Source organism: Diorhabda sublineata, chromosome 3, assembly GCF_026230105.1.
Source record: "Diorhabda sublineata isolate icDioSubl1.1 chromosome 3, icDioSubl1.1, whole genome shotgun sequence".
Lineage (NCBI taxonomy): Eukaryota > Metazoa > Arthropoda > Insecta > Coleoptera > Chrysomelidae > Diorhabda > Diorhabda sublineata.
Window position 1 is genome coordinate 8,445,092 of NC_079476.1, and position 25,840 is coordinate 8,470,931.

The 25,840-nt window shown below is 34.4% G+C and overlaps 1 protein-coding gene across 4 annotated transcripts in view; it reads left to right on the forward strand.

Moving 5' to 3' along the window:
• LOC130442200 (1-acyl-sn-glycerol-3-phosphate acyltransferase alpha) overlaps positions 1-25,840 on the forward strand; it is an 89,669-nt gene that overhangs the window by 51,584 nt on the left and 12,245 nt on the right. For all 4 annotated transcript variants that reach the window (XM_056776326.1, XM_056776325.1, XM_056776328.1 and 1 more), the window contains exon 4: positions 15,628-15,793. In XM_056776326.1, coding sequence (XP_056632304.1) covers positions 15,628-15,793 — 166 coding nt within the window. The remainder of the gene's footprint in view (positions 1-15,627; positions 15,794-25,840) is intronic.

Here is a 25,840-nt window from a genome sequence, read left to right on the forward strand (position 1 = left end):
GGCCTAACTAAATACCATCTGTGAGGTTTAGCCCTGATGCCGGTTGTAAAGGACTATCAAAATGCCCCAAATCTGTGAAAAACGGGCTTGTTTTTATTATTTAGAACACTCCCAACATGTCGCGAAAGCAATTCATCATACTCACCCAACAAATATAGCTAACAAATTTAATAACCGTTACCAACAAGAATTGGTTAAAAGAAGAAACATAATAATAGAAATAAGGCTTGAATACTCAAGACTTGTTTCTGTATTTTGCTAGTTAACAGTTTATTTGAAGAGTGTACCATATGGTACGTCTGAAGACCTGCTTCATGCCCTTCAAAATAGGAATAGGTTACTACAGACGATGGTAGAAGAGACTCTTCTCGTTCTGTGGTGTATCCAGGACATTTCACAGAGAGTTGCACCGGGAGAGTAGGATCAGGAAATAGCTCTAGAAAGTAGCTTCTATGGAGGTAAAAGGATTATCTACGCTTCTACAATTATTATAAGCTAAGCCATGCGTTACATAATTGGTTATAAGCGCCTACTGTTTACTTAGAGGGTTAAGTAATTTTTCATTAGGTATTTGACTAAGAGTTCAACTGACTTTGACCCTGAAGCCAAAAGCAGTGAATATATATTAATGGGGGCTTGATTATACTTAAGCAGATCTTTGTACAATTCGTCATTTTGTGATGATCTAATCGTGCATCCAAGAAAAGTTGGTTCAAGTCTCCTAATTGTCCACAGTAAGGATCTTCCTTGGCATTTATTTTATATAGATGTTGTTGGGTGTTGCAATGTGTTGATCTCATTCTGTTGATAATTGTAATCGCTTTTCTTGTTAGTTTAGCATTTTTGAACTATGAAATTTTCCTAGGCGTATTTTCTATAGAGAATAAATTTCTTCCTTTGATTTTGCTCTCACTTCGATAAAGTTGAGTCCAATTTTTCCATAATTCTTGACCGTATATCAACGTAATGTAATTTATATTCCCTTATTAAATTCTGTTGTCTTCCTTGGTTGGCTATTTTATCCGCTTTTTCATTTCCTGTGATTCCTGAATGACTTGGTGTCCATAATAATTTGACGTCTTTTCCATTTTCTATATTAGACATGATTAGTTGTCTGGTATATAGAGTGATATTATTTTTTTTTCGCCATTAAATGAGAAGCAGATAATTTTTGTAATGCACTCATCAAATCCGAAACGCTTATAATTTTATCCTGCTTTTCGCTAATTTCTTCTAAAGCTTCTTTAATTGCAATCATCTCTGCTGTACAAATTGGAGTTAGGTTCCCGATTCTTCGAGCAATATTCATTTTTTGGTTCCTTTAAGTGATCCCAATTGCGTATGCTCCCGATCTTTTGTCTAGAGAAGCATCCATAAAAATAATAGAATATTCATTGTACTCCTTCATTATTTCTAAAAATTTTTCATTGCAGCCTATTGAGCCCTTAGAAATGTTGGAATTTGACCACTCCAGTTTCCGTATTTGGGCCAGTATTCGTAGTTGTAGCATGGATATCCCTCTGTGATTTTCAGTTTATCTATAAATTGTAAAGCTAAATGCATACCCTATACTCAAGACTTAATTTCAACTAATGAATTTTTCAAATGTCATTTCCGATAATGGTTTGGTCATCAAATCGGCTGGTTCTTTATCAGCGGATAAAAGTTTAAAGAGTTACAACCTTTTTTTTTCCTTATGTGTTAGGCCCTTTTATGATTGGTTGGATTGTTTGTTTTGCTTACACATGCATTATGATCCTCATATATATTATTATCACCTGAAGATTTACCAATTTTATACTAATTGTTAATCCTCTTAACCACTCCAGCTTTAATTAAGGAAGCAGCTACTGATTGTTATTTCTTGATATTCCAGGAAACACTGCAATCATTAAATACTTTGAATAGGTATTCGGTGGTAATCTATAAATTCCACAGCATGTACAATCTTAAACAGGATATCTAACTGTTACATCATAATTACATTTTGTATACGTTAGGTTCAAATGTATAGCAATCATAAAATATCTTTCCATAACTCTTCATTATTATTATTTGAGAACAGAAAAAGTTAGCATGCTCAAAAGATTAGTTACTGTCAGCTGATTAGCCTGACGCCTACTCTTTCAAAGGCGATGTCTTCTGTGTCCGTTGACAAACCAGTATAGCCGTGGCCTTCGTTAGTATAGGGGCTGTTTTTTTGTTTTGTCGTAAAAATGATCGAACTAAAATTAAAACAATGAATTGTTCTGAAATTTCACATGAAACTTGGAAGAACTGCTACCGAAACTTGTAATTCATTAATTTAAGTGTATGGCAATGAATGTTTGTCGCGTCCGCGTGTTTTTGAGTGGTTTAAACGTTTTCAAGATGACCGAGATGATGTTGAGATGATTCACGTTCGGGTCGATGTCAAAAAAAATGAAAATATCGAAAAAGTCGGTAATCTTGTTCGATCTGACCGTCTGCTAAGAATTCGTGTGATTGCCGAATCTGACAAAGAATGTGTGAGGCCAATGTTACATGGAAATTTTAACATACGAAACGTGTGTGTTTAGAATTCATATAGTATATATATCCATTTATATAGAAGCAAAAGACATAAAATCAATAAGCAAATTACCAGTGGTATCAAAAATCCTAGAAAGACACATATACAACCAAACAAGCGAGTTCGTCTACTCGTCTAGCAATGTACGAGGGTGAATCAAATATAAACAAGACTTATTTTTTAAAATATTTATTTTGATTTTAAACGCACAAACAATCATAGTTTATTTTTCTACATAATCTCCTGATTTAGAAACACATTTTTCCCAGCGTATAGGTAATTTTTTAATTCCTTCCAGGTAAAAAGAGTCAGGTCGTGTTTGTAGCCAATTGCACACATATGCTTCAACCTCATTATCGCTGTGGAATTTTTGCCCTCCCAAAGCTTCCTTGAGAGGACCAAAGACATGGAAGTCGCAAGGAGACAGGTCTGGACTGTATGGAGGGTATTCCAGTGTCTCCCAACCCAGTTGCTCCAATTTTTGTACTGTCAGGGCTGCCGTGTGGGGGCGAGCATTGTCATGGAGGAGAATCACTTTTCTCATTGGAAGGAGTCGTCTTTTGCGGCGATATGCAAGTCTGACCTCAGTCAAAATTTTGCAGTAGTACGCCGCATTAATTGTTCTGCGCCCATGCAAAAAATCAAGGTGCAGCAGGCCACACTGGTCAAAAAAAAACGGTAGCCAAAACCTTGCCAGCCGATAATCGTGACTTAGCTTTCACTGGTCCGGTTTCTCCTTTCTTCCTCCACTCCATACTCGCTGGGTGTAGTGATGGGTCTCCTTCTTCCCGAAATCGAGCAAGAAGACGCTCACACACTTGAAAACGATTCAGTTTCTGGTCAACTGTCAGAAGACGAGGAACCCACCTGGCACACACCTTGCGATACCCTAGCTCCTCTGAGAGTATAGAGTAAGTGCTCCCATAACTTATTCCAACCTTAATTGCAATATCCGAAGTTGTTAGACGCCTATCACCTTCAACAAGTTGACGAACACTGTCGATGTTGCCCGCTGTAATGCTGGTGCGGGGTCTGCGGTCATGGCTCTCATTTTCAACACGTTCACGGCCCTCCACGAACTGTTTATGCCAAGCAAACAGTCTAGCTCGCGACAGCGTCTTTTCCCCGAACTGTGCAGTCAATCTTCTCAAGATTTCGGCCGGTTTTACACCTTCTGCAGCTAAAAACTTTATAACAATAGGTTGCGCAATAGAGGGAAGTACCTCCTGCTCGGACATCGTAACGATGGACACTGAGCGAGTCTATGATGATGAGTCACGTGCTTCCCCCACTCCTGACATACCAACGTAACAGCCAATAACAGCGGAACGTTCTTCCATCACTATTGCGCGCGCAGGTCCAAAAGTCTCGTTTATATTTGATTCACCCTCGTACTTGCCAATCAATCAAGCTGTAGGAAATTTTTCGGTACGTCAACAATTGGTAAATGACATAAGATCTAGACAAAATCTAGGAAAGGTTATTTGCTTTCCGCTTCTTGACTTTAGCAAAGCATTGATCATAATATGGTTCTAACCAAATTAAATTATTTTGGCTTTTTTAAACCAGCTAAACAGATGTCATTGCGTTTTAATTAAAAATAATGAGGTGGTAGACTAATCAATATATTTGCCACTAAAAACGGGAGTTTATTACCACTAATCTAGAGTATATCTGCGTCAGAGGTACAGAAAAATCTTTCAAAATCATGTTTCAACAATATTGAAATATTGAAATAATGAAGTCCACAGATGCCCAATATGCGCTCTCATTCTAATCCGCAGGTTTCCATGTTACTATCTTACTTGTACTCGCACGGACACGTTTTTAGCTCTGAAAAACTGTTGATTATAGAATTTCAATCTGGTATTGTATATTATTAATTGTTCACTTATCATGTTTATTCTGATAAATTTAAAGACTGATGAAATAACAAAAATAGATTTTTTTATAAATATTAATAACGTTCTGTCCAAAATTAGGAGAGCTGTGAATGCTCTGGCAAAAATTCCATGAAGACAAAATATAGTCGAAAGTAATTTTTTTAAATTTTATGACGGATACTTTAATTAAAATAAATCTTATTTTTCCTAGTCTACCCCGGCCACACAGGGTTGCCGGAAATGGCTTTTCATTTTCAGTAGGCATAGAAGATTTACTGTAAAAAGTTTCGTGACTTTTGAAATGACCACCTGAAATTGGTTACTGGCTCTTCCGCTAATAATTTTGTTCAAATTATTTGCCCTTAGTCAAGAATTATAAATCCACTAATATATACAAAAAAATTTCACAACTTGAAACAACAACTGTCTTTAAATAACGTTTTAAGAAATCGTCTGTTTTTTTTCTATATCTTTTGATTGTGTGAATGTGAACTAATTGTATCTAAATTATTTTTATTTACTTCGTCTTATCTGAGACATAAAAACATTTTTATAAATAGTGATATTTATGAAAATCCACCAGTCCTTATCATCTCGATATTCCATAAATACGAAGTTAAAAATAACAATAAAGATTAACAAGAAATAGCTATTTATATACCAAGGAAGGAAAATGATGCGTTTTCTCCTGTGGATAGCTTAATATCCTACGCAGAAAACGCTGCAAGGCAAATAAGGTTTTGTTTGGTATCAATAATGACGCATTATATACAGGGTCCTTCACGACTAGCTGAATCGATATGTATATATGGGAAAGTACTGGGACTAGTGTTCTGAAAATTTACTTGCATGGGTTTTCCGAAATGCTCGTTTCAGCTAAAATAATTTCAGTTTTCTAAAACTTCCGATTATACTGGAAGTGGTCCCAAAGATTATATCAATTTGCTTGTAATATACGGGGAATATTATAGGGTTATTAAACAAGGTTGCGATACTTTCCGTTCGCGATATCCGAAAGTTGGGGGCAACCATTTCGAACATTTACTTTAGTTTAATTTTTAGTTTTGTTCTTCTCCTCTTAGTGTAGTATTTTAATTTTTGTTATTCGTTGTTCGCCATCGGCAGGCGACAATTAAAAACTATGAAAATTTCAGTTTTTTCAAGTTTCAATATAAAAAACGTTAATTTGAGATATATGAATTTACTAACGAAGTTCCCTTAATTTAAAGCGTAGAATCCAATGATAAAGAGAAAAATGGGGGTTGCCATTTGAAAAAATTAAGTTTTCGAAGTTCTTAGATAGCGATATTCTGAACACCTTTCATAAATTTTTGTCAAGGTTTTCACATATGAGACCTGACTCACTTAAACTTAGAAATATAAGTTTTTTAGTGGAGAGTTGCATGTTTCCAAAAAGTTCAAAAATGTGAAATAATTCGATGCATTATATAAAGTTATATTAAATTGAATTTCGCGTAGATTCCAAAAATTTAATAAAAACCATAGCATTCCGTTTAAAATAACGAAGTTTCGGTCCACTTCCGCTATAACCGGAAGTTTCAGAAAACTGAAATTATTTTAGCTGAAACGAGCATTTCGGAAAATCCATGCAAGCAAATTATCAGAACACTAGTCGCAGTATTCTCCCATCTACATATCAATTCAGCTCGTCGTGAAGGACCTTATACATTGGTATCATAATTACCTGGTTGTGTGGGATTCTGATAATACAGGGTGCGGCAGCATAACTTCCTTTTTTAAAAAGTTCGCCATTTAGTCAGTAGATGTCGTAACGGAGTGCTAGTGGTTTCGTTCGAGAGGGGGGACTATAAAGTTTTGTCCCGGCACAGTTCAGTCGCCATCATGCGTTGGAACAGTGAGGAGCGTGCGTTTGCCGTTGAGGTTTACTTTTCGAGCGGATGTTCTGTGATCGCAACCCAGCGCGCCTTTCGGAATCGCTTTAATTTAGCCCCCTTGGCCCCTGTCCCGGACCGGAAATCAATTGTTACGTGGGTCACTACGTTCAGACAAACTGCAAGTGTGACAAGACGAAGAACTGGAGTCCCTCGGCCCATTAGATCACCGGAGAACATTGAGTTAGTTAGAACTTCAGTGTTGCGATCACCACGGCGTTCTGCGCGCAAACATGCGTCTGCCCTTGGACTTTCCGATCGTTCTGTGAGGAGAATACTTCATGATGATCTTCATTTTCATCCATACAAGATGGCAATTGTGCAGGAACTTTCTGAACGTGACTTCAATTCTCGGAGGAACGCGTGTGAGGTTTTTCTGGAAGTCGTTCCTGAGGACGCTATTGTTTTTTTTAGTGATGAAGCCCATTTTCATTTGTGTGGATCCGTAAACAAACAAAACATGCGCTACTGGGCTGATACCAATCCTCGACAATTGCATCAACGGCCTTTGCATTCACCTAAAGTTACAGTGTGGTGTGCAATTTACTCACGTGGAATTATTGGTCCCTGGTTCTTTGAGGAAAATGAAGTCACAGTGACAGTGAATTCGCACCGGTATGTAAACATGTTACAGGAATTTTTTTTCCCACGGCTAGATGAGTTGGACTTAGGGGACACTTGGTTCCAACAAGACGGAGTAACGGCACACACTTCAAGAACATCGATGGCTGTTTTGAGGGAACACTTCCCAGAGCGCCTTATCTCAATTAGGGGCGATTTGGAGTGGCCAGCCCGCTCTCCCGATTTGACCCCTTGTGATTATTTCCTATGGGGTTTTTTGAAATCCCGTGTGTATGTGAACCGTCCAAGGACCCTACAAGATTTGAAGACGAACATCCAGGAAGAAATTGCCAACATAACGCCTGCTATGCTGGCAAGAGTCATGACAAACGCCAGAAATCGGTTTACTCAGTGTATGGAGAATGGGGGACGTCACCTAACTGATTTGATCTTCAAAACTCAGTAAAACAAAACTTTATGTATGTGCCTGTATTATAAAAAACGAATAAAAATTTTCTGATTCATACAATAAGTTTTATTAACTTTTGAAAAAAGGAAGTTATGCTGCCGCACCCTGTATATAAACGAAAAGCTGTCACGTAGGATTGGGCGTTTTTAAAATTACGAACAAAGGAACTAAGAAATGAGTTCAAGCGAAGCCGAAGCCGACGTATTAAAGGATTCATTCTAAAAAAACAAAATTTGTGGTATTGAATCTTCTTAAAAACTAAAATGTTACATTTTGAAAATATAGTTTGAGCGAATCAAAAAATTCTCCTTCGCCACAAAATCCTTTTTCCCCGGCACGATAACCGTCATTTTCAATCCTGATTGATCGATCAAATATAACATTTTCTTTATATCTCGGTCGAAAGTAGGCATATTTTGCAGCTATTTCATAGCAAACCTCTCAAGAGCAGCTTCCCCAATACACGAATCTTTTCAAAGCAGAAAGTTGAAAATTCTTGCATTGGTCAATCTGAAACATTCTCTGTAACAGCGGGAGCAAAAAACGGTAAACCAAGGTACAATTTGGCAGTGACACGTGTGGAATAATTATAAGCATTTATAGAAATATTTAGATCAGTATAGTTCATCAAATATTAATTGCAGAAAACAGTTATGCGGAGAACAATTAATATTTCATAAATACGCACGGCACTCTTACCAAATTAAGAAATGGGAAATAATGTTTACTCCTCGTATGAAATTCAGTAAACATATAACAAACCGTCAGTCTACGTGGACTCTCATCTCCACTGTTTACATGGAATCGTAAACATATATTCATTTCTATTGGCACAAGCTCTATGTACACAATTTCTTCGAAATATTTCTGTTAGGCATTAGCGTCGATTGGCTAGATTAATTTATTTAATAAATTTCTTTAAATAAATAGAAATATGGGCGTTATTTGGACCATGGGCGAATGATGAATTAAGAATAAAGACAGGTATGGATTTAATAATAAAGATTTAGATATACAAACACAGCAAGTTATTTTAAATATAATCGAATGTTTAAAATAGGAAAATATTCAGGAATCTGATAATGCAATGCAATCATAATAAGAATCGCTGAATTAACTAGAGTAAATAAATTTTCCATTTATCGAGTAGTCACGAAAGGGGTTGCTGTGGATTATAAACAGAACCGAAAAACATGTAAAGAAAAACTGAAATAAGTTGACAAAGCTACTCAAGATTTTATACGTAGGACATTACAAGTAATACAGCAAAAGATAGCAGATTATCCGGAAAACAATTATTCCAGTTTAGAAACATTACGTCAAGTTTTGTCAGGATGTAGCTTTAAACACAAAAAACTGAATAAACGGATGGCAATAACCAAATCGTTAAGGATAGTTCGATGGCGACAAGATGATTTGCGTCAGATAAAACAAGTTCCAATAGACACATAATTTATCTAGATGAAATATGGTTTGACAGTCACGATATAGTGAATTTCGGTTGGGTTGACCATAGTAAAAATTGCTATTTGAATGGGTCATGGGTTCTGAAGGGAAGCGCATTATAATAGTACACGCTGGAAGCGAAGACGGTTTCGTGCCCAATACTTCATTAATATCTGCTAAAAAATTAAAAACATTGCAGGTGAATATCATGAAGGTATGAGAGCAGAATTATTTGAAAAGTGGTTTATTGAACAGTTTCTAACTAACAGTCAGTAATCGTTATGGACAACGCATCCTACCATTCGCGGCAACTCTTTAAGATACCAAATAATAGTAGTAACAAAGCTCAAATTTCACCATTTATGCCTGAAAAAAAAATCTCATTCCAGTCAGCGATCGTAAAAAACGCCCAACAAACGAAGAATTGCTTACTGTTATTAAAGGTCTAAAGTTAAAGAAAATTTCTAATATTGACAAGCTGTGCAAAGAACAGGATCATACTCTTCTCAGACTACCTTCTTAATATTGCATATCCAACCCTATAGAGTTCATTCAAGGAAATGTAAAATCAGAATTACGAAAATGTAATCAGTCTCCAGAACTGAGTAAAGTGGTTATAGAACTCGTAAAGAAAGTTCTAGCAGCAGCCCGCCAAGAGATTTGGAAAAACTGTGTTGAACATGTTATCAAAGAAGAAAATGTGGTATCACTCTCTTTACAACCCATCATAATTCAATTAAATGACTCTAGTTCAGACGATTCTGTCTAGCATTATTATTTATAAAGATAATTGGGAATTGAAATGTTGTTTTTTCTTTTGTTTTATTTGCAAAGAATTTATTTTCATTTATGGGTTTTGCTTTGAAATTTCGTTTTCCAGAAAAAAAAACGAATGGGGTACAAGGGCAGAGTTCACGTCTGGTACTCTGTTCAAACCAAACGCGCTTACAGGCAGGTACATTTTACTCGTCTATTTACGTTTTATAATTCAATATTCAGATGTGGCAAGTTAACGAGGTATAATAATGATTTTTTTCCAAGTTTCAAGAAGGACTACAATTGAGTGCATCTGTCTAAATAACGGCGTATAATGCCATCCAATTTACAATGATTCGATTGCATTTTGACGAATACTTTGTCGCATAAGATATTCAAATTTTTAAAAGTCTTTATTAAAATAATAAATTTATAAAATGAAGTATCCACGCCTATGGTAGATCAATCAAAATTGTTGACAGGGGTTGTTATAATCTGCAATTGATATTGGAAGAACTATATCAGCACTGGCGTCTACAACAGTTATCTCTTTGATCGACAAATAACTTTGCTGTTGAATGACTAACGATTATGAACTACTTGCAACAGCTTCAGAAGACTTGCCACATTGGGACATCATATTGGCAGTTTTGGTTGTATTCTCCATTTAGTCCAACCACATAACCTTCTGCCACAGTTCTAGATTTGTATCCTCCCAGCCTTTTTAATTGGAGTACATTTGCACCGCTGTTAGCAAGTAACGTAGCGGCAGCTCTTCTTAGAGCGTTGTCTGTAGAGCCTTTCGATTCCTCTAAATTCAAAAAAGTAGCAATTTTTGGGGAAAAAGTAGCTATTGTACTGTGCCCAATTGATTATTTTCTTACTATTCCTGCTTTAAGCTGAACAAAAACTAGAGATTCCTATGTTCGTAATATCAGTTTTTTTTTTTCAATTTGTAGCATCGTTCGAATCATACTCTACATTGCCCACAAAGTGGACGGCTTCTTTTGTCTCGATTGTGCTCCAAAATATGCTAAGAGTACACTTTCGGAACTGGTATTCTTCACCTTTTTTTCTTCATACCACTTGTTATATAATTAAATAGCTTCTAGGAAGCGATGCATACTGACTCCAACCCGTGTGCTTTCTGGTGGTTTACATTCCATCAATTCTTCATCGGAGAACAGTTTTCTCAATTTATTATTCGCGAACTTAATATCCATCTATCTAACATTTATAATAATTTATGTAATATTTTAGGTGTGTTCAGAACGAATAATTTTGATCAAAATATGATGGTTGCAAATAAAACAGTATACAAACCTCCGTAGGAAATTGTCTCGAGATCATAGCTAACCTTGACGCTTCGCGTCTTGGTTAACTATATCTAATGTCTCGACAGTAATGAAATTCTTCCCACCACGGTGTGTATTTCAACCATTGTTTCTTTTTGTCACAGAAAATTATAGACGAAAAAAATACTAGATATTAGCTTTCGTTTTTTGTCTCATATAAACTCAAACTAAAATCTAGTACTTTTTTTCCCTTGTATAATAAATAACTATATATAATTGATACAAAAAGCATTTTTGTAAACTTTAATCTTCCTCATCTGAAGCAAAATCTCGCCTAATTCTTTTTTTTAAACTATTCATAGTTTTTTAGTTAATGTTTTTGTCATTCCCATACTGGAAACCCCAGAGTTGACAAAGGGGCCAAGCCTGGGCCAGTCCTGGGAAGCCTAGCTCCGGCGTACCTGTATTAGCCCATGCGTGTTCCAGGCTACTTAACTCAGCTTCGGCTATACCAATGATTACCCAAGCTCGGGCCAAGGCTGGAATACCTAGCCTTGGCCACCCAGGCTTGGGCCAAGGTTGGTTGACCCAGCCTGTGCATTGAATAGAGAAAAAATTTTAACTCAATAGTGAACGGGCAAAGCTTAAATAATTTAAGTGTGAGTGAAGATAACGATAGTGGTACAGACTTGTGCAATCTACAAGCGTTTAATAATCATAATTTGGATACTGATGATAATAATAATGATTCTATAAATTCTAGTGATAGCGATTTTTACAGCAGTAGTAATAATAATTTAAAAAGTAATAGCAGTAAAGATAAAGAAGAAAAAGTTATGTAATGAATAAGTCTTGGTCCGGCAGTTAAGCTTGGCCCAGTCCTGGCAGTTAAGGTTGGCCCAGTCCTGGCAGTTAAGGTTGGCCCAGCCTTGGCGACCAAGCTTAACCCAGAGTTCTACATAATTATGGCAAGCTTGGGTCCTTGGAACTTTCCTCTTTGGGTTTACTCCTGAGAAAGTAATTGACAAAATTTATGAAAAGTACAATATTTATTTTGAAAAAAAAAATACGTCAACAGTTTATTAGTATCCCGCGTTTTTTCACATAAATAAAAAAAATAAAACGTCAAATTATGTTATGTTATGATGTCATCAATATTTTTTTTACATATGAAACTAGGTTTTGTTACATTATTTGATGAAGCCTGCTTTTCTGCATTTCAAACAAATAATTTGAGTAGGGGTCACATAAGAAAAGAACGTGAGGGTTAAAAAACTATTTCTACATAGAGCAAAATGATGGTTGACCTGATTTACAATCAATTTTCAATCATCTCCTGGATTATTCGAGGCATTTCATCTCTAATTAATTCCATTAAGTTTTCTGAATTGCTTTGTAGTTTAATATAAACCCGACTTTTCAAATGTCGCCATAGAAATATATCAACGGGTGATACAATCAGGTGACCTAGGGAACCGTTCCATTGATCAACGTGTTTTCAAACAAGTTGTCCAGAAACCTTTGAACATTAAGACCATGATTTGATAGTGCGCCATGTTGCTGGAATCAAATACTGAGATCCAAGTTTTCCTATTATTTGGATCGGGGAATGACACAATTAGGTCCGGACGCAATGTCATAGAAAGATGTTCCAAATATCTCTTAGTTCTTAAATTTCCACGAAACAAATAAGGACCAATCAATCTCCCCCTAACTATTCCTCAGCCCCAAAAATTAATTTTTTGGGGGAGTTGAGTGTATTTTGTCTGAACCCAATGTGGATTTTACAGAGTCTAGTAACGACGATTCTGTCAATTTATCTGAAAATATTAAGAAGATTTGGATTTTCATTACAATGCCTCATGAATATTTCATCAAATTACAAACGTATAAAATTCGCTACAAATATGACAAAACAACTTCATCCAAAAGTTCAAACCGGTCTCTGACCACCCAGTCTCCAATTATAATCTAGCACGGAAAAACTATAACCTCTTTAGAGAAATGAAGGCGTGGCTAGGTGGACAAATACCAACGAAGAGGCTCAATACGCTGCAAGGACTTACCTGAGTTCATGGACTGGCAGACTTCTTTGTAGAGGATACTGGAAAGCTGGTCTTTTGTTGTGAGAAATGCCTCAACCTTCATGATTACTTCATAAAAAAATAAGTATGATTGATTGTACAAATTTTTCGGTAATAAAATTATCGTATTATCTCAACGTCTCTTATTTGCGACCTAACGAAAAAACAACAGTCATATTATTGATGAAACAAATGAAATTCATATTGAATCCTTCATGAAATAATTTGTTGTAAATTATGTGACATGATGCAAAAAATTCGGGAGTGAATAAATGACGTGAAAATAATGCTGGGACATTAAAAAAATTTCATACGACCCTTCGTTTCTGAGTTATAGGTGTTTAAAGCTGCGAAATCAGAACTTATATTTAAGTATATTTTCTAAATTATACATTCGAACATTATAATTTTTTAATGGATGATTACGTATGTCCATGTAGAGTGTGTGTGACGTAATAAATAATTCTACACTACTATCTGAAGGCCAGGGGCGACTTATGTTCAGTACTTACTGTCGAACATCATGCTAATTACATATGGAAAAATTTGAAATGCAGAAAAATTTTGTTGGTTAGCCTACAAATTATCAAATAAAAACTGAAAAAAAAACTAATAAATGTTTGAAGTGGATACCTAGACACTTCCGGAGTCTACGGAGGATTTTTCTTTCCAATTGGAAGAGTATTCCAAGATTCCGTCTTATAGCGTCACAATGGAAGTTTTATTCTATCGATCATTTCGTTCCTTGTGCCTACCAGTGTTGCGTATACTTAGCTTTTAAGATCCCCATAAAATATATCTATTGTATTTAATTGCGGGCAATATCATGACCATGCAAATAGATTTTCTCGACCAATCCACCTATTAGGAATAATGTTATTTTTTATATTTTAATTATTAATCTCTTTTAATAACTCCCTGTAAGTATTTTCAATAAATAATTACAATTTATGATAATTTTCTTTATGGCGAATGGTTTCCTTGGATGTACTGGGTGTCCCATCTTCCAATTCGAGTGCATTAAATCCGATATAAAATTTACTTAAAAGTTATAGCTAAGATGATTCTTAGAAACGAAGAAGCATTTGATATGATAGGCATTTACTTTGAATGTATGAGAAATGCAACTGTTGCAGTTAGGGTATATGCCATACAATATCCCCAAAGACGTCATCCCGGTAGCAAAATTTTTCGACAACTCATACACCGTTTAAGAACGACTGGTTGATCGTGATTACGACAGAAGGTTGGATTTATATTCCTTAATTAAAACTGCATGTTTCCATTCAACATTTTCAAGGATAGATAGATTTAAAAAAATAAATAAATAGCGTCCTCTAGCGTATAAGTTACTCATTAGCTTGTTTGTAATTATAACTCTCACATTGGTAGAAAGGAGCTCTCTTCAAAAAGACTAAGTTTGCATATATAGGTTAAGTAGAACTGAACTACAAGGCGTTTTTTCATAATAAAGTTTCCGCTTCCCCCATCTCTTATTTGAAGAGATAGACTAAAACTTGTAAAATGAAATATACGCTGAATTTCTTGAAGAATACGATAATCATAGTTTAAATGCATCTTAATTATGCAAAATTTGTAAATTATTCATTTTATAATTTTTGGTATTTAATTACGCCCTCTAGCGGTGGACCTACAACTCTGTAAATAATTTCCAGGTTTTTCTCGAGGTCACTTTTTGTTGAATTTCTCTGAGCAAAATTGAATCCTATTTTACAAATTATTTGTTATTTTAGTATTTTAACATTATGCTTAGATTTTATGTTTAAGGAAACTTAACATTTAGTTGAAAGATATTTTAGAAAAGGAAAAGTAAGTCCTACTTCTGTTTTATGACCCCGGACACATGGGATACACAAAGGACTCTTTTACTTTTCGGAGTAATGCATATATTTTAGTAAAACATCTGTAATTTTACGATTCTTAAGGAGAGGCTTAGACCTCATTGTAAATATTTTATTATCAGTTTTTAGTAGTACAAACCGACTCTTTCAAGCGTGAGGACGCTTCTCGAAAACGTAGTCTTTTAAATAAAGACTTAATATATGAATGTTAACCACTGTGTATTTCATTTGTAAATATAAAACCTAATAATCACGATTACCTATCCATAACTTTCAATACTTTTGTTATAAATTTTTTTCCCGCATCTGTACTATAAACGGTTCCCGAGATGTGGCCGAGAGCCATTCTTATTGGGACACCCGGTACAACGATCTCAAAATCTAAATATTTCTTTTCAACAAAGTACCATTTTGTTAAAAAATCGATTGAAAAATTAATTTTCGCTATCTTTTCTCCCTCTAAACGATACGGATTGTTAATCATTGGGTATGAGCCGCCCCTGGCCTTCAGAGAGTAAAGAAGAATTATTTACTCCGTCAAATATACGATATGGACATACATGTAATTATCAATTAACAATTTATAATGTTCGAATTCATAATTTAGAAAATATACTTGAAGTTCTAATTGCGCAACTTCAATGGCCTATAACTCAGAAACAAAGGGTCGTATGAGAATTTTTTTTTATTTACAGTACTATTTTCACGTCATCTACTCATTCCCGAAATTGCATGCATCAAGTCCCGGAGTATCCTGTATAACAATCATAAATCAACGTAATATAAATTTTCTTTTTTTACTTGTAGATTAAGTTGTGGGTGTATCCCGAAGGCACAAGAAGAAACGATGGAAAAATACATCCATTCAAAAAGGGCGCTTTTCATATGGCTGTAACAAATAAACTACCAATTGTACCAGTCGTATTCTCCAGATACTACTTTTTAGATAGGAATATTAAAAGATTCGATCACGGTGAGTTTTTATTGTCGTTTCTTTACATAATGTAGAGACCTCATAAATCTCAGATGTAGATTCAAGATAAAAGGTATCCAAGATCTTTCCATGTTTTGGTCTATCTAATATCGCGTATGAAAAATTATTATTTTACTTAAAGAAATCCTTCTTCTTAGCGTGCCGTTTCGAGTCCCCTCGACGTTGGCGATCAGCATGGCAAAACTCTCTCTATCTAAAGCTAGTCTAAATAACTGCTTCTCTTATCCCAGTCCATTCTCAAATATTCTTCAACCAGGAGATTTGTTTCCTTCCAATTCCTCTACGACCTTCAACTTTACCCATCATAATCAACTGGAGGATACCAAACCAGCTACCACTCATTATGTGTCCCAAATAAGATATTTTCCTGCATTTAATATTATCCACCAACTCATGAACCGCATTTGCTCTGTTAAGGACTGCATCGTTTGTTTGCATAGCTGTCGGTATCTTGAGCATGCGTCTATACGAGTATGTATTGATATCTAGTTAGCATAGACCAGTTCCATACATAAACAAAATATTGCGTTACGATGGTAGACTAATCCATATATTTCCCACTATAAACAGGAGTGCCCCAAGGTTCCATTTTAGGTCAAATACCACCTTAAGGACATGGCAGAGGACGACAAATGCAGATTCTGCGAGCAAGCCTCAGATACAACAGAGCACCTACTCTGTGAATGTCCTGACAATTTCTCTTCAAGGCTCAAGTACCTTGAAGGAGTAGTACCAACACCTGGGGAAGTGGGATATAACAAGAAGTTAAAAAAGCTTCCTTTGGGAGGAGTCTATATATTTTGTATAACTTATTAGAAGTGTCAGTGTAAAGTTTGACGTCGAGAAAGTAAACGCAATAAATTAAAAGAAAAAATATGTCCACCGAAATTGTGAAAATCGAAAAATTGGAGTAACGAGCCATCATCAAGTACATGCATTTAAAAGGGTTAAGAGGTAAGCAGATTTACGAAGATATGCTTAATACCCTTGGTGATCAATGTCTTTCGTTTGCGACCGTGATAAATTGGACTGCAAGCTTCAAAAGAAGTAAATCTTCCATTGAAGATTTGAAGATGATGACCAATCGAGAAGAACAGTTTCTGTGTCAATTCCCGAAAATATCGATGCAGTTCATAACATGATTTTATCAGACCGTCAAATTAGGCTAAAACAGATATCTGAAGCACTGAATATTTCATACGAACGCGTTCATCATATAGTTCACGTCAATTTGGACATGAGAAAAATTGCTGCAAAATGGATCCCCAAATATTTGAATGTTGACCAAAAGTGTGAAAAGGTAAAAGCATCGCGTTCAATCAGTGCTCGATTTGAAAACGATGTAGACTTCTCAAACCAAATTGTTACTATAGATGAGACTTGGGTACGTTTCTACAATCCAGAAACAAAGCAACAATCGATGGAATGGCGACACTCTGGTTCTCCAAGACCTAAGAAGTTTCGTGTCCGAAAATCTGTTGGAAAAGTTCTGGCTTCAGTTTTTTGGGATTGCCATGGAGTAATCATGATTGATTTTTTGGATATGGGTAGAACAATAACTGGAGATTACTATTCGACATTACTGACCACTCAACGGGAAAAAATTAAAGAGAAAAGACGCGGAAAGCTATCCAATGGGGTTTTTTCCAGGACAACGCCCCTGTATACAAATCTCATGTTGCCATGCAAAAAATTCGTGTTTTAGGGTTTGAATTACTAGAACACCCCCTTATTTACAAGATTTGGCTCCATCCTACCATCATCTCTTTCCTTAATTGAATAAAAGTTTAAAAGGTCGTAAAGTTTCTTCCAACGAGTAGGTAATAAATGCTGTGGAGGTCTGGTTTGCAGAGCATGAAGAAACATTTTTTTGAAAGGTCTAGAGACGTTGCAGATTTCGACCCCTATAAACAATTCGGAAATAACCAAAGCCACGTCACACTTATATACAGGATCCGTCACGACGAGCTAAAATGATTGCAGTTCTCTGGGTGTAACCGGAAGTGGAGCCAAACTTCGTTATTTTAAACCAAATGCTATTGTTTTTATAAATTTTTTGGAATCTACGTAAAATTTCAATATAACTTTATACGAGGCATAGTATGCCTAAAGTCCACCATTTTTTAATCATTTCACAAAACTGTGCTGAGTGGCTGCATTCCGAAATCTTTCCTGGCAGTTTTCTTTTGTAGCTAGCGGCGAAGCATACACGATATCTTTTATACGACCCCAAAGAAAAAAATCTAATGGAGTGATATCCGGTGAACGGGGAGGCCATTGATGCGGTCCATCGTGTGCTATCCATCGGTCCTCAAAATAAGTCTGAAAAAAGTTATTTACAAGCGCACTACCGTGTGTGTAAAAATAATTTTCTAACCTGAAATAAACAAAAAGTTGAAGTAAATTCACCCTAAAATTTAAATAGTATGATTATAAATGTACCACCAGCATACTGTAATTTTTTATAGCAGCAAAAACATTGAAATTCCAGTACCCTTGAAACTGTCTTTTGGGCAACATGTGAGGATTAGATCACTCCATTAATGAGAGTTACGTCGGTTAAAAATTCCAATCTGTTGTAAAAAAATTTCATCTTCTTGAATTTTAATTAATATAAATTGACAAACAGCATTTTTTCTTTAATCGTCACCTGGCTTTTAATTTTGTGCCAACGAGATTGAATACTGATGGAACTGGTGTTTTTCGAGAATCCTGTGAATACTTATCTCTGATATTCCCAAATCTCTTTCCGCATCGGTTAATGAATTTTCAGGATACGTACGCTCTGAAGTATCCTAAGACTGTAATTTCATTGGCTTCATTGTCGACGATAGGTTTCAATTTGCTTCACAGTGCTACAAACTGATCGTGGGTTTTACAATTATGAATGAGTCGCGTAAGTGTATCAGAGGTGGGTCGTGGTCTATCCGGATATCGCAATTGAAATAATTTTCATTAATAAATCCTGAACGGGACATGATGAACACTTTTGCAACGCTTAAACGTCAAGCTGTTTTCATTGTTTGTTTGTTGATATGTTAATTTTTTTTAATCGCTCCAGACAACCGACAATTAAAAACCACGAAGACTTCAGTTTTTTCAAGTTTTTATCAAAACCGTTAATTTGAGATATATGAATTTACTAACGAATTCCTCTTAATTGAAAGCGTAGAATCCAATGGCAAAGAGAAAAATGGGGGTTGCCGTTTGAAAAAAATTTTTTTTATAGCGAAATTCGGCACCATTTTCTGAACACCTTATATAAATTTTCGTCAAGGTTTTCACAGATTTTGAAAGCTGTAAGTGTTATTTGTGAAAATTCCAGAAATATTACACCTGACTCAACTAAACTTAGGAATATAACTTGTTTAGTGGAGAGTTGCATGTGTCCTAAAATTTCGAAAATATGAAATAATTAAAAAATGGTGGACTTTGGACATACCATGCCTTATATAATGTTATATTAAAATTTCGTGTAAGTTCCAAAAATTTAATAAAAACCATAGCACTCAGTTTAAAATAACGAAATTTGGGTCCACTTTCAGAAAACTGAAATTATTTTAGCTGAAACGAGCATTTCGAATAAACACATGCAAGCAGACATATGCACTAAATTTTCAAATGGAGACAGGTTTCAAATGATACTTAAAAAACAAAAGTTTTAAAATATTTTTTTTTATTTTATTCATTTCTATATTCGACCGACTTTATCACAGAGAGATATCAATAAATGATTCATTTCGATATAGGAATACGAACCCTTACGGGGCCTAGTTGCTGAGATATAGGGTGTTCAAAATTTTAAATCAAAATAAAAAATTTGCCATAAATCAAGAACGCCTTCAAATGTTTTTTCAAATTCAGTGACCAATATGCTCCTTAATAGTAATATTATGACATAAACAAACTTTGGAAAAATTTAACCGGTGACGCTTGTCAGGGTTAGTTGTCACTTTTATCCCCCTATTTTTCATGCCACTGGAGCAAATTCATTTTGTAATTTTGTTTTAAATTACCTGATTATTTTTAGTTGAAAAACTAATAAACTTTTATGGAGCTAAAATGAAAGGTCTTGTATCTTGTAGAAATTTGCCTATAAACAAAAGTCTGCAGGTAATTAAATACGTTAAATATTAAACGCTCACTCCTTTCAACAACGTCATATCTCAAAAAACAAGATTTTTCAGGAGATTGAATTTAAAGTTTAAAAGTAGAATAAAATGAATTCAAAATAATTTTTCAGACTCCAATTGATTTTTTACTATGCGCATCACCTCTTTTCAGATAATTTTTCTGTGGTTGTACAAATTTGTACAAAATTTATAAATATTAAAAAGCTGCTTTTTATTCATTTTCCCAACTTTCTGATGAGGTGCTTGGAGTATGTCAAACTATGTCGGTATTGTCAGTGAAATATTAAAATTTGAAAGTTTTACATTGAAGTATCTTGAGCTAAGCCATTCTTGCAAAGATAAATTAATTCCGAATAGGCAGTTATTCCTTATATTTTAAATAATTACTTTTATTCAATCTTCCAATGAAATGCTGTCTAAAACAAAAGAATGAATTTGGGAAAGACAACAGGATTTCTGTTAATCAAAATACAAATAAAAGATATATTGTTTTATTTTGTCATACAAATTATCGCAGAATATAATTATGGTAGAAAAAAAAACTAAAATTAAACAAAATAAGAAAATATTATGTACTTACAAAAGATAATCATTCAAAAGTTATAATAGGTAAAAGTATTTGAATATAACATTTAAAAATAATTTTATAGATTCTCATAAAATGTTTTATGAACATTTGGTATGAATTTTTTTTCAATCAGTCGCATATTTTGGGTTTTACGTCGAAGGCAGGTTTTATTATCTTTGCTTTTTCTAATGATTAAGGCTTCCATGAAATCAGGTTCTGCATAAAAATGTTTATAAAAAACAGAATTTGGCGAATCTTGTTGAACTCTCATTACTTTAATGTCTAAGAATTTGACTGGTTGATCTTGCTTATTTTTTACTAAACGAAGAGGAGCTAATCAGAGGCTAAGCATTTCAAGTCAAAGAAATCTTCATACAAAAGTTCATGAACATGAAATGAATGTTGTGAAATCTCATATTATAGTCTATGTACCTTAAAATTTTCTTTCCTCCACTTTCTGATAAATTTTCATTTTGATCGATGTTTAAAGCTAATGCCTAACATTTTTTTTCCTCGAGACGTCATCATAATGATCAAATGAAAAACGTTAATTACTAATTGAAGACAATCCATAAAGTAGCAAGTTAAAGTAGGTTTTTTACTGACAATAATGACATATTCCAAAATAAACCTGCACATTTTCAATATACCATTTTGTATGAGGAAAAAAGCATTATTGGCAATAGTGTCATAAGTCAAAATATGACAATACATTTCACAAACTGACTGTGCAAGAACGTCATAAATCAGATAAAAAACACAATAATAAGCTTTTCATTTTCCATACAATACTGTCCTAAATCCAATTATACAAAAATAAGAATGGAAATTGCACTTACCTTTTGTACAATACTGTGTTCTGAAAAAATAATCCAATTTTGCACTAAAAGGCACTGATATTTCTTCCTAAACCACTTAAACCAACTGGCTTGTGACGCTCTTGAAATAAACACTACTGGTCTCTAGAGGCCAAGTATTGAGTTAAGAATATGACGATCTTACAAGGACATACTACTCTTTCAGTACAATCAGAAAATAGTTATAACTCGAAATTGTCGATTTTTGAGATATGACGTTGTTAAAAGGAGTGAGCGTGGTTTCAACACGTTGGGGCATCTGTTCATTTTGCTGCAGGTGAGGGTTCGTATTCCTATAACAAAATGAATCATTTATTGAGATATCTCTGTGATACAGCGTTGTCGGTCGAATATAGAAACACCCTGTATAATCATAAGCCTTAAAGAGATAATTTCGATAAGATAATCTGGTATACACAAATTTTTTCAACCTTTGAAGGATGTAACAAAGTTACATTCTCCTTTCAGTCATTTAAACGAAAATTTTGTTGTGTTCGGAAACCAGACATTTAAAAATGGCGATTGTACGTTACCACTAATGCAGCGTAGAAGATGCAATAGTGTTGCTTACCAAGTTAGTATGGATCAATGACTGGAAGAATATTGAAAGAAAAGTATATAGAAAAAGAGATGAGAAAAAACTGTACAGAAAGAAGAAGAGCTAATGGAAAGAAAGAGAATAAATATCTATTTATTAATGCAACAAAAAGATATAAGAAATTCATATTGTAAATGATGATGAGGAAAGCATTTTTACCAAACAAAACCCAAATTTTCAAAAGTAAAGGAACTTTAGTAACCGATTGTAACATGCCATTCGGCTATTTTATTCTTCGTTTACCTATTGTGGTCCACCACAGTCTTGCATGTCTTATGTACTTGACCACATTTATGTCTTTGTACAAAGTGGCAAGTTCTTGATTATGACGTATCTTCCACTGATTATTTTCTCCGTGTCATATATTTTTCTAACAATTTTACTTTCAATGACTAGGAGCTTTTGCTCCATAGTTTTCGTCATCATCCAAGTACCCATAAGTCCAAACTGGGCTTATGTGAATTTTTTAGGAGGATACTTTGGTTCCCAAACAAGAGAAAGCGTCTTTCAAAGCTGTTAGTGATCTACCAATAATACACAGATCATCAGCACACGCCAATATTTATACATTTTCATTGTAGTTCGTGCCGATGGTATTAATACCAGCCTTTATAATTATAATTTCGACCGCCAAGTTGAACAGCGAGCAGGCAAATGTCTCTCTCTCCCTCTCTCGGGAAAAACTATGACGTTCGTTGCTTGAAATCAATAATCTGCATTTGCGTCTGTACATTAAATTCATTGATATTTTCTATGATCTGTCTTATGGTTAACATTTGATCTACAAAAGACTTTCCTTTTATAAAACTGTATTGATATGACCCCTCTGCTTGTTTCGCATTTGGTCGAACTATTGAATCAGCCATCTAGTTCTGGCAACCTCGTAAATAACGTTTTTAGACGACGCCATCTGAACGCTGTTCGTTCTGTATTCATTTACATACCTAACTTAACCGAAAGCGATGCAGCCGTTCTTAATTCGTTACCGGATAAATCTCGTGCAAGGTACGAAAAACAGTACGAGCTCTTTATGAAGTGGTGTCACTAGAAAAAGGCGAAAAACTCAACGGAAAACATAGTGCTCGATTATTTTTCAGAAAAATCTAAAATCTGGAAAAGTTCTACTTTATGGTCTACATTTTCGATGATTAAAAGTACTCTCGCAATAAAACAAGATGTTCACAACAACAAATATCCAAAACAAAGGGTACACAGCAAAAAATCAAAAACTGTAACCAGAAAAAATATAATAGAATTTTTGTTACATTCTTATGCGTCGTCTAAAAAATGTTGTGTACGCCGCGGCTGAAATACTACTTTGTTGGAATAGTAGCACTTTCAGTCCTTGGCATACAAATAACTATTATGTATCAGGCATATTATTCCTATTATACATTTTTCCGGTATTACTTCTAGCGTCCACGCCATTAGTTGAAGTTGCACCTCGTCAATTCCGGGCGTTTTATTGTTTTTCAGCTGCAAAATGGCGTCATTATTAGACGGCTCGAAATCACCTCTGCAGAAATACTCATTATATGTTCAATCCATCTTTCTTTATCTTGTAACATACCATTCGGCTTGTTACGTACCACGCAGTAGTCACTTCTGATTTATTCATTCTAACATTCGAGTTTTTGAAAAAATTAATTTGTTATCGACCTCTCACTTCAGTCGAAAAAATCAATAAAACCTAGGAATGTGTTCGAATTCTTCCTCCACCTATTTACAGTTTAAATCAAAATAAATTTTAGTAAATTTGTGGTGATTTTATTCTTTATATGTTTCCCTTTATTTTTTTATTGTGAGTTTGTTTGTTTCTAACTTTCCTTAGTGGTTTGTTATTGTTAGTATATCCCATCACTTTAATGGCATTAGTTAGTCGAGCGGTCTAAGGCGTCAACCTCTGGATTCGCCGGTATTGGGCTCAAATTTTTTTAGACATGATAACTGCAAATTTTCCCTTTACATCGAAACAAATTTTACTACTGTCTGCTCTCTGTTGGAGATTTACTATACTACTTGCATCTGTATTATTTTAGAATTTAACACCTTAAATTTTAATATGTTGTTGTGGAAAATAAATATAGTTTAAAAAACACTTCTAAATCACATCAAACTAAAAAGTTGAAAATCATTTTTTTAAAATAAGCTTAAAACAGTAATGAATGAAAAAATTCTAGTATTATTGTGAAAAATGCGTGTGGCACTCATTAACGTTATTTTCAACTTTTTAGTTTGATGTGCTTCAAACGCGAGTTTTTTTAACTTTTAACACTTGCCTGCGTAAATCAGAGTTCTTACCTAATGTTACTGTCATTTCTAGTTACATATAGTTCAATAATTAATTATTTGAATTCATTATATAGAATAGAAGTGTACTTAATGCCTTCTTGGCTAGCGCTTGGGTCGCCCACAATTCCCTTTATTGGGGTGGATTACTCCCCTTGTTCCTCTTATATAGTTTTTTGTTGGTCTTAGCTTCGTTTGTCAGTTTTCTGCATTCTTTTCTGTTTTTGCATTCTGCTTTCCAGTATTCTGGTATCTTCTTCAATTTGTTTTTTCCAAGTATTTCTTGGTCTGCCTCTGCCTCTTAGTCATAGAGGTATCTATTGTGTTATTCTCTTCACCATTTCTGAAGGTTTCCTACTCATAATGTGTCCTGCCCAATTTAGTCTTTGTGCTGTTACATGACTTATTATATTTTCTCCTCCCAGTTCTTCTTTCTATTTCTTAATTTTTCTTCAACCTTCTCTCTCTATCTCCTGTAATATATGGTCCGAGTATAGTTCTCAGTATTTTTCTCTGGATTATCTTCTTCCTTCTGATTTATGGCGTACGCAATCACTGGTCTTATTGATGTTTTATATATTTTTATTTTGTTCTTTTTACTAATATTCTTGCTTTTGAGAAACTTTTAATTTTTTCCAAATGTTCTCTCTCTTGTTCTTTCTTTAGACGTGTGTCCTATTCTCACTTCTAGATAATTGAACGAGAATACAGTTTCAATACGTATTTGTGTGTCCTTAGGTGATCCATTTCTCTTTTATCTTGTTTTACTATCTTCATGTATTTGGTTTTACCTTGGTTGGTTTGTTTGTATACCGACTTTTCCTGCTTTTGTTTCAATTTGTTGATTTAATTTTGCTTTTTTCGTTACGTTTTCTAAAATCATATTGAAGAGAGTTGGAGAGATCGAGGCGCCATGTTTGACTCTTTTGTTTATTTTTATTTCTTCTGTTAGTGTTTCCAGATATCTTACTATGGCTTTCTTGTTTTGTAATATTACTTTTATTAATATCTTTAACTTTCTGGTTATCTTTAGAGTTTCTAAATCTTTTTTTGTGAATTAATTGAGTAAAACACTCTGTAAAAATCTTATTAAAAGATTATTTTTAGCTCTCTATTGTTTTCCCATATTTTTTGTATTATTTGATCTATTGTGTAGATTGCGTTGATTGTGGATCGTTCTAGTCTGAACCCATTTTGGTAGTCTCCCAGTATGCTTTGAGTTTTCTATTTATCAAGTTGACGAGTATTTTATTTGTAATGTTAGTGGTTATGGCTCTCTAGTTTTCACATTCCTCTTTATCCCTTTTTTGTGTATAGGTATAATTACTCCAGTATTCCACTCCTCTGGGACCTTGTTTTGTTTCCAGATTTTCTCGATAAGTTGATGAATTTGTTATCCTCCGTATTTTAACAGCTCAGCTTCTATTCTATCTTCTCTAGGGGCTTTTCCATTACGTAGTCTTTTCATTTCTTCATCTATCTCATTTTTAGTTGCGCCTTTTACTTTTTTTTCTTTCATCATTTCTGAATTTTCCTCTGTTATATTTTATTTAATCTTCGTAAAATTTATTTTTATAGTAC